This window comes from Gossypium arboreum, chromosome 13 (genome assembly GCF_025698485.1).
Source record: "Gossypium arboreum isolate Shixiya-1 chromosome 13, ASM2569848v2, whole genome shotgun sequence".
Lineage (NCBI taxonomy): Eukaryota > Viridiplantae > Streptophyta > Magnoliopsida > Malvales > Malvaceae > Gossypium > Gossypium arboreum.
Window position 1 is genome coordinate 11113088 of NC_069082.1, and position 9880 is coordinate 11122967.

The window sequence follows — 9880 nt, forward strand, 5'->3', positions numbered from 1 at the left end:
TATTAAAATTTAAAGTACATTAAAACTTTATCTGGTTCATGATAGATATCCATTTAATAAAATATTTACAACACTAATCAAATTAATTTTTTAAAAGAATACTTTTTAGAAATTCAGTCTTTAACTTAAATTAAGTTACCATTTGTGGAATTTACCCTTTCCATAAGCATTTAGGGGTTTTCCAACAATTTTGGAAAGAGAAAAAAAAAAAGCTTAAATGGCATGGAATTGGCGGGCACAACTGGCACACACCTTGATTCTCTCATTTTTTACATTGAAGATTCCGTAGCCAATAGAAGTATCTTTTTTATTTCCATATATTTTTCTTAGAACTTTCCTTCTTCCTCTATTTAAAGCTACTAACCAATCAAAATTCTCCATTGATTTTCTCTCAATTTGTTTTTCTCTTGAACTTTCTTTCTCTCCAAACACACTCTGTAGTAGCCATGTCTCTCATCAACGATTTCATCAAATTCAACCTCAACGAAACCACCAGAAAGTCTATAGCTGAATATTTATGGTTGCTTAATCTGATCTCTTCCATTTATGTTACAATCTCAGAATAATATAATATGATTTCCAGTATTTTTTTTTGAAACGATTTTTCTAATTCTATTTCAGGATCGGGGGAGCCGGTATGGATTTGAGGAGCAAAGCTAGAGTGCGTTTTCAGTGTTCGAACTTTTGAATTTTGTTGAATATTTTTCAAATTGTTTTACTATATAAAGAATTGCTTTTACAGACTTTGCCTGAACCAGTGACTGATCCTGCGAAACTTCCCTTATGGAATTTTGATGGTTCGAGCACCGATCAGGCTCCTGGTGACGATAGCGAAGTCATTCTTCGGTACGTTTTATTTAATTTTTTTTCTTGAATCGTTTACATTAGATCATAGTTATCGATTAAGATTCAGTGAATATCCTTTGATTATTAATAAAAATAATAATAATTATTATGTTTTGGTGTGAATTTGACTGAATTACTCAGCCCTCAAGCCATATTCAGGGATCCATTTAGAGGAGGAAGCAACATCTTGGTAATTAATTCTTTCCTTTTCTCTCGTGATTTTCTGTGTTGTTTGCATTAATTACTAATTAGTATGGAGGAAAAGGAAACGCCGTAATGTAAATGAATACGCCTTCAAAATCTCATGGTTCATATTAAACTTGAGGGATGTTTAATTAAAAAAATTGATGTTTTTAAGGAAAAATATACTTAGATTAATTAATGATATTAGATTAATTAATTTTATTATAAAAATAAAGTTTACATCAAACTAAAATATCTAACAAAATACTTTTTAGCAAAATATTTGCATATAAATCGACTACTATTAACATCATAGTAGATTTCTATTACTATTGCTATTATTATTGTACATAGATTTAAATGTATTCAAATGAGATCTTTATTAGAGCACGGGATTATTATTGAATTGTACGAAATAGAGATATTATTTTTTTAATAGTTGAATGTCATGTCAGTTATTTTATTTTCAGTTTTAAGATTTTTATTTAGATTTAACTTTTTCAATATGAAAGTATTAAAATTTAGAATGAAAATATTGATGAGACATTAAACTATTGGAAAATAAATATAGATGACAATGTGCGTAATTGTCTCATACATCTTTTCCTATTAATTTGGTATAAAAAAAAGCTAAAATATTCTATGAAAGGAACTTATATTCTTTTTAAAATTTGGATCACTTTTTCAAGAAATTAAATTATTCATATCCACCATAAATAAAGATTGTTAGTAGTATTTTATTTGGACTCAATTTAAATGTAATGTGAATTTTAATAAAAATTGTCTAATTATCATTTTTGTTTTTGCCATAGTAGGTATAATATAATAATATTTTATTTAATAATTTGCAAAATGGATAATAGGTTATGTGCGATACTTATACTCCAGCCGGCGATCCCATTCCCACCAACAAGAGGTTCAGTGCAGACAAAATCTTTAATCACCCTGACGTTGCTGCCGAAGAACCTTGGTAAATTTATTCTTATTTTTCTTTAATTATTTTTCAAAGAAGGGTTTCTAAAAGTTCCATTTCCAAATCCATGTAATCTCTTGAATTTTAAAAGTCAAAGTAAACTTGACAATAAAAGCCAGTGAATAAGACCACCACCTGCCAGTCACGAGTGGTTAACTGGTGTGTTAATTTCAGCAAACTAAAAAGGTCAGAATTAGAAAATGAGCCTTCACCTCACCTACCAAAATTTCATATTCAAATAAATAGAATATAATAGTTGTACGTACAATATACATTATTCTTTATGTAATTTAAATAACTATCCTACATTCTCTTATGTTCATATTTTATATATTTTCAAAACCCAATTTTTTTATTTAATCTAATTTAATATGAACATTATTACCATATCTAGTGGTGAGTACATAATTAACCTGAATGTTATTATTTCCATTTGAAGCATAGAAAGTAGGCCAATGATTAAACTTAATGGCCCTTTTAATAGGAACTTATTTTGGGTGTGGGCAGGGCTCAAAAGTGACTCTTCGAATAAAACACAGGCTTTCATTTTCATCTCGCCTTAAAAGTCTTTGCTTGTTGGATCATGCCTTAACACAAAACAACAAGGACTTTCTTTGCAGTTTGTCTTTGACAATTTTATCAAATCTTTATCTATCAATTTCATTTCCTTTTATATTCTTAAGTTAATTGTTTTTGTATCATTTATCGAGTTCAATGACATACTTTGTTGAGAGTTAAAGACCTTCATTTAAAGACCATAGTGCCTTACTCTCTATAATATATTTCACATTGCTAATATTTGGAAAAGTCAATGTTACTGCATTTCGTTCCCTTTTCTTTGTATTATATCTCATTGGCTGAAATCAGGTTCGGGATCGAGCAAGAATACACTCTTCTTCAAAAAGATACAAAGTGGCCTCTGGGTTGGCCTGTTGGAGGGTTTCCCGGCCCACAGGTACATATAACACACTGCAAATATTTTTTCTATATTCTTGGACTAAGATGGCGTTAGTTAAAGTAGATTATGCTGTGCATTGTAATCCTTAAATTCAGATTCACCGTATGTCATCATCTAAACCGAGTATTGTATCAATGCATTCAGGGTCCATACTACTGCGGAGTAGGGGCTGACAAATCCTTTGGTAGGGACATTGTGGACGCCCATTATAAAGCTTGTCTCTATGCTGGCATAAACATAAGTGGTATCAACGGTGAGGTTATGCCTGCTCAGGTGAGTTTTAAACTTCGTTAAAAAATTAAGCTAGGATTTTTTTTTTTTTCTATGGACCTTCATTTTCCATGAATGATCTAATGGTTTAAACAGTGGGAGTTCCAAGTTGGTCCTGCCACTGGAATATCAGCAGGGGATCAATTATGGGTTGCTAGATACATACTCGAGGTATATATGATCCATGTACTAATAAATTTTCCCTTTTAATGTATGTACATAACATATTTGGTATTATTTTTCGAACAGCGAATCACGGAAATCGCCGGCGTTGTTCTTTCCTTCGATCCGAAACCAATTCCAGTTTGTTTTATTCGCACAACCTTTTCCATTAAATTCATCAAATTTTCCTTTCCTTTTTAAGTTCTTTTAGTTATTTTTCTTGGTCTGCATTTCTCTTCTATCATCAGGGGGACTGGAATGGTGCTGGGGCTCATACTAACTATAGGTAGATACTAAATCAACGAGCACTAAACTTTTTAAGTACATAGATTCATTCTTTTCCATTAATGACTAGTTAATTGATTGAATTAAACTATTGGTTTCAGCACCAAGCCGATGAGAAATGATGGCGGCATTGATGTGATTAGGAAGGCAATCGAGAAGCTGGGTTTGCGCCACGAGCAGCACATTGCTGCCTATGGAGAGGGTAATGACAGACGCCTCACTGGTCGCCATGAAACTGCAGATATCAATTCATTTTCTTGGGTAAGTTAACATTATATATATGTTTCCACAAATGTGCTGCTGCTGCTTCATGCTTATGTATATGTAATATATATTAATATATATATTCCCTTGTTTACAGTATTTTAATGCAAATAATACATCTCCATTTTCTCATTATTAAGATTAATTTTGCTTGTAATAAACGAACTCCAGGGCGTTGCAAACAGAGGAGCCTCTATCAGGGTTGGCCGTGACACCGAGAAGGCAGGAAAAGGTAAACATCTCTTGATGCTTCATTTTCTTTGAAATACTCGTGTTTGACGCATGGATATGAGAACATAACTTCCAGAAATGATACAAATACATAAAAAAAAAAAAACTTAGAAAAATCAAACCATACACATTTGTTACTCACGGATCTCCAAGTAAACGTTGAGCTTTTTTGTTTTTTTAAAACTTGAATTTCTGTCTTTTAACAATTCGTGTAATGTATGTAATTTACACTGACAGGCTACTTCGAAGATAGACGGCCAGCGTCTAACATGGATCCTTATGTTGTGACATCAATGATTGCTGAAACTACCATTCTGTGGAAGCCATAGATGTAGGAATTGGAAGATGGGAAGGAAAGAATTAGATCTTTTTATATAATAACCTCAAGTTGGTTAGAACTTGTGTTCTATTTATGGCTTTCAAAAGCTGGGTTGCAATTTAAAAACTTATTTTGTTTTTATTTTTCATTTAGTCACATAGTCTTTTGTTTATAGATTTTGTTCCAACAATCGAACTTTTGGCATGTTAAATAAAAGTCGCTGTTATAAATTGTAATATGATTATGCTATGGCATCACCCATGAGCATTATATGATACGACTACATATTATTACATTTTTTGAATAAAATATAATTATTGATATTTTACACTTGAGTCTTGAGACGTTTTAAGTTTCTCTATTTTAAGAGTTCAACAATCAAATTTATATAAAAATTAGGTAAGTTTTATCAACAGTAACTCAATTTTAGGGTAGCTGATAAAACAGTCATTTTTTTTTTTAATTCAGTCACTCAACTTTCAAAAAATAGCAAAACAATCATTAACATTACAGAAAAGTGGCAAATCAGTCACCTACTAACAGTTTCCGTTATAGACCTAATAGGATAGATGACGTGACCAATTAATTGGCCACGTTGGATGTCCACAGTAGAAACCCACCCAATTTAAGAAGAAATTTTTAAAAAAAATCCTAATAATAGAAGAAGATTGCACCGCCATTAAACTGGGTAAGAGTTTTTTCCCCCAATATTCTTCTTCTTCTTCCCTTAGTTGCTGCTGTTGTGGATAAATTTCAACGTCTCCCAACACTTGCACAGCCAAATATATACTTCACTAATTTTTTCAAGGCTAAACTTTGTCAGAAATTTCTTCCCGAAATACTAAATCACAAAAAAAAAAAAAGACTTCTTTGCCTATTTTTGGTCAATAACAATAAAAAAGTAACCAGAACAAAAAAGACAAATATTGAAGGACAATAAGAAGATTAAAGCAAAAGAAAGAGAGAAAGACATGAGTTTTTAGTATTTTTCCAGTTTCTAAATCTTAATTTTGGTTTCAATTTCTTTTTATTGTCTTCTCTTCAATTCAAAGTGAATAGACAGAGAAAGCAAATAAGGTAAAAAGGAAAAAACATTTTAACACAGAGAAGAAAAAAAAAAAAGAGCTTTCCCACTGTTTTTTTTTTTTTTTTGCCATTTTCATGTGGGATGCCAACATGGCAAGTAAAAAGCGTTAACAGGCCACCTCAGTTTTTTGTTACGTCTGTAACGATAGTGACTGTTTAATTATTTTTTTTAAAAGTTGAGTGACTGAATTGAAACCAAAGTGATTGTTTTGTTAACTACCTCATGATTAAGTGACTATTGGTGTAATTTACTCTTAAAAAATAAAGTAAATTAAATAACTCATAAATATAATATTCATAATAACAATTCCTAAGTAAATTCATATAAGAGATCAAATCCAAATCTAAGATTCCAAAGTCATGTTCTTAAATGAAGCATAGAGGAGTAGAAAAAGTTTGAGAAACAAATATGAACAAATTCAAACTCCAAAACCATAAAAATAAATGGTGAAGAAGAGGGATGAGACTTCAAAACCCTTTAAAATCCCTAACAAACTGTTGGTAATAATAAATAAAACTATAGAAATTTGAGCAATCCAACTACACATACATACAACAGTGAACAAAAGCACGAAAATCACTGTGTTTTGATAGTTAAATGCTTAATCTGTTACGAAAAACATTCAGTTAATCGACCTCCGCGTAGCATACAAACCCAATCACACACAAACATGCAACAAGATAGATGATTCGATTACACCAACACCATGGAAAATGTTCAACCGTACCCTTCAAGTTCCGGTCCAAGCACTTATGAAAGCATTTCTCATATCAGATCCGCGACATTCATCGGCATTTCGTCGATCTGGGTACTGTAGTACTGCTCTATGTCTCTAAGAATCTTGATGTCGTCGCTTTTCACGAAATTAATAGCAACACCCTGCGAAGCAACAATACAGTCAGAACATACAGTAACCATTTCCACTTGGAAGTGGGAATAGGATCTTAAATAGCAAAAGAAATTACCTTTCGTCCGAATCGACCAGAACGTCCAATCCTATGGATGTAAAGCTCTCGATTGTTTGGCAGGTCGTAATTGATCACCAGAGACACCTGAGACAAGAAGGTAAATTTAGTAAAATTTCAATCATAGAAAAATACGCACATTATACACATTCATGTCTTTTGTAACCTTAATCTCAATGGCATTTTATGCACGTGCTACACGGGAAGTGGACCCATGCATTCCGGTTCCATTACCACCACTGAACATCAAACTATATGTTCATGTCTAAAAATATTAAACAACTCAACTAGAAGCAAAAGTATATCCGAAAAGGGGACATCGAAAGCACTCCTAAAGACTTGCCTGCTGAACATCAAGTCCCCTGGCCCAAACATCTGTAGTGATAAGAACACGGGTTGCACCATCCCGAAACTCAGCCATAATCGCATCTCTTTCCTTCTGAGGCATATCTCCATGCATTGAGGATACCGTAAAGTTATTGCTACGCATCTTCTCAGTTAGCCAATCGACCTATTTCAAATGCAGAAATCACAAAGACAAGCGTCAAGATCAAAGCATGAAATCCAAGAACTTGAATAAAAGAATTACTTCAGAACACAGTTAAAGAAGCTTTTTATTTTATTCCAATGTCGAAAAGCAAATCTGAAAATACATGCTTAGAGACTCCAGAAGAGACCTTTCGTTTTGTATTGCAGAAAATAACAGCTTGAGTGATTGTCAACGTGTCGTAAAGATCACATAGTGTATCAAACTTCCACTCTTCCCTTTCAACTGCTACAAAAAACTGCTTAATTCCCTGTAGTAACCAAAAACAGAAGATATGCTTGCATCAAATCCTCTAAGTAGAAGCTCTGAAAATCTCATTAGCATAATAGCATTTGATTACCTCCAGAGTCAATTCATCACGCTTCACAAGGATCCTTATAGGATCAGTCATAAATTTGCTCGTCATTTCCAATATTTCATGAGGGAGGGTAGCAGATATCAAACAAACCTACAAGAATCCATTAATAGAAAATCAAGTTCAACAACATAAAAATCAGTTAAGGATAAAGAAGAGAAAAGAAAAAAGCTTGTAGACATACTAAAGCTAGACCTATCCATTCTAAACCGAACCCAAAACCCCAACCTAACTAATTCAAATCCAAACTCAATGCAACCTGATTTGACCATTAAAATTAAAAGAACCCGGCATCATCCAACCCAAACTGGAGTGTCAAATCCAAATGAAACCTGAACTGAGAAACCAATTAGCAAGCTCTAATTGCTCAAACTCAACATGATTCAAATTTGAAATAAACCAAAATCTGAAACTGATCTAAGCCCGTAATAACATGAAATTTTTAAAATCCATATTGATCCGACTCAAATTCACCTGACTGGAAACAAACCCAACCTGCCTAATTGATGGGTCTAACTAAAGCAACAAGAATGTTGCATGATAACAGCAGCAAGACAACTCAAAATAGATTCTAAAATTGTAAAAGCAAGCAAGAAAACAGCAAGGAATTTTCTAGCTTTCTTAAGAAATTGAGGAAGGTACCTGAAGTTCTGGTGGAAGATGTCGGTAAACATCATAAATTTGATCTTTGAACCCTCGGCTCAACATCTCATCAGATTCATCAAGAATCAATAGTTTAATAGCCCTTGTACGTAGGGTTCTTCGTTTGATCATATCACAAACTCTACCAGGAGTTCCCGACACTACATGAACTCCATTTTCTAGCTTTCTTATATCTTCACCCACACTTTTGCCTCCAATACATGCGTGCGCTTGTATGTTCATGAAATCACCAATTGTCCGTATCACTTTCTCCGTTTGTGAAGCCAGTTCCCTCGTGGGTGACAGTATCAATGCTTGAACCCTGAAATAAAACCAGTTCACAATGTAAAGAAAACTGAAGATGCAAGGACAATTCATGCTTCAAACTATAGAAAAAATAATTTTCCAATTAATTCTAGGGAACCAGTCACGAGATTTGAAGTGTCAGCTCAAGGCTGTAAGCCTGTAACAGAATTTTACCATTTCCAAAAGTATCACATTTTCACATCGTTATCGAAAGTGTTTCAAAATTATGGTTTTGGCATTCTGGTATCTAAGAAATAGAGCTTTCACAAAAAAGTGTACCATATCGATATCACAACACATTTAAATCAACAGAAAACGGCTAACTTTTCTCGAATGTGTTTCAAATTCAGGATTTAGCCATTAAGTTCGCTAAGAATTATTAAGGCTTTCAACACATTTAAAGCAACAGAAATCGACTAATTTTTCTCGAATCTGTTTCAAATTCAGGATTTAGCCATTATGTTCGCAAAGAACTATTAAGGCTTTCAACGCATTTAAATCAACAGAAACCGACTAATTTTTCTCCAATCTATTTCAAATTTAGGGTTTAGCAATCAGGTGTCTAAGATTTAAAGCTTTCACAAAATAACGCACGAAATCGACATCGCAACACATTTAAATAAACAGAAAAACGACTCTCTTTTTTTTTTTTGTAAATGATTTAAAATTAAAACGTACTCTCTGCTAGCTGTGTCAACCACTTGGCAAACGGTGAGGGCAATCATGGAAGTTTTACCGGTACCAGACTGAGCTTGGGCAATGACGTCGCGGCCATTGATTATCGGCATGACGGCTCTCTGCTGGATAGCAGATGGCTTTTCGAAGCCGTAATTGTAGATTCCACGGAGGAGATCGTCTTTTAGTCCCATCTGATCGAAACTCAATATCGGCTCGATTCCTTCCGTCGTTTCGAACACTAGCTTCTCATCCTCGGCTCCCATCCGTCGAGTCGCTCGGCTTGTCGCCGCCGCCGCCGCCGACATCTCTCTAGCCTCTGCTTTGCCTATGTTCGTGGGGGGCTAACGGGAACGAGAAGAAAATTTATTGACAGCTCGGAAATAAGAAATTATCCAAAACACCAAATCCTTAAATAACCTAAACTCATATTAATGCTATTTTTTGAAATTACAACCAAACATTAACTTAAAATATTTCAATATAATTAAATAATGTGGCGTACATTTTTTTTTCTAACAACTTAAATTATCTTTTTCTTTGTTATTAATTTTATTTTTAATATAAATAGAAAAATAAAGTGAATTTTGATGATTAAATTTTTAAATAGGGTAAATTATATTAATAATTGCTTAATTATTAATATTTTTTCATCAAATTATAAAATAGTTATATATTTGGTCATCTGTTGTTAAATAGTTAACAAAAATAATGGAACAACTTTTAAATATAATATAATAGCAAATTTAATTTTCAATATTTACAGATCGAGTTAATTTTATTCTATTTTCACATGAAAATATAATTCAATG

At 32.9% G+C, this 9880-nt stretch overlaps 2 protein-coding genes across 3 annotated transcripts; one reads left to right on the forward strand and one right to left on the reverse strand.

Moving 5' to 3' along the window:
* The first annotated feature begins 213 nt into the window (after window positions 1-213).
* LOC108462898 (glutamine synthetase cytosolic isozyme 1-like) lies at window positions 214-4727 on the forward strand. Of its 2 annotated transcripts, XM_017762809.2 has the most exons (13): window positions 214-520; window positions 622-661; window positions 743-846; window positions 988-1036; window positions 1893-1999; window positions 2870-2957; window positions 3105-3233; window positions 3327-3401; window positions 3480-3533; window positions 3641-3678; window positions 3779-3938; window positions 4113-4173; window positions 4410-4727. In XM_017762809.2, exons 1-13 carry the CDS (start codon window positions 447-449, stop codon window positions 4499-4501), a joined length of 1071 nt encoding a protein of 356 aa, XP_017618298.1. In that variant the 5' UTR covers window positions 214-446; the 3' UTR covers window positions 4502-4727. The 2 variants fall into 2 exon arrangements, with proteins under 2 accessions (XP_017618298.1, XP_052880092.1); XM_053024132.1 differs by lacking the exon at window positions 214-520 and having other exon boundaries at window positions 646-661; window positions 759-846.
* Window positions 4728-6054: 1327 nt separating this feature from the next.
* Window positions 6055-9561, reverse strand: LOC108464448 (eukaryotic initiation factor 4A-3). The gene is made up of 7 exons (XM_017764751.2): window positions 9072-9561; window positions 8088-8409; window positions 7431-7538; window positions 7221-7340; window positions 6887-7054; window positions 6544-6630; window positions 6055-6457 (listed from the first exon to the last, which is right to left on the reverse strand). Exons 1-7 carry the CDS (start codon window positions 9374-9376, stop codon window positions 6344-6346), a joined length of 1224 nt encoding a protein of 407 aa, XP_017620240.2. The 5' UTR covers window positions 9377-9561; the 3' UTR covers window positions 6055-6343.
* Between the last annotated feature and the right edge of the window lie 319 nt (window positions 9562-9880).

Coding starts and splice junctions, on each gene's coding strand:
- LOC108462898 (XM_017762809.2), top strand. CDS start 447: ATGTCTCTCATCAACGATTTCATCAAATTCAACCTCAACGAAACCACC. Junction 3,402..3,479: donor TTGCTAGATACATACTCGAG/GTATATATGATC, acceptor TTTTTCGAACAG/CGAATCACGGAAATCGCCGG. Junction 4,174..4,409: donor CACCGAGAAGGCAGGAAAAG/GTAAACATCTCT, acceptor TTACACTGACAG/GCTACTTCGAAGATAGACGG.
- LOC108464448 (XM_017764751.2), bottom strand. CDS start 9,376: ATGTCGGCGGCGGCGGCGGCGACAAGCCGAGCGACTCGACGGATGGGA. Junction 7,055..7,220: donor TCTGCAATACAAAACGAAAG/GTCTCTTCTGGA, acceptor CATTTGAAATAG/GTCGATTGGCTAACTGAGAA. Junction 6,458..6,543: donor CTGGTCGATTCGGACGAAAG/GTAATTTCTTTT, acceptor GTTGCTTCGCAG/GGTGTTGCTATTAATTTCGT.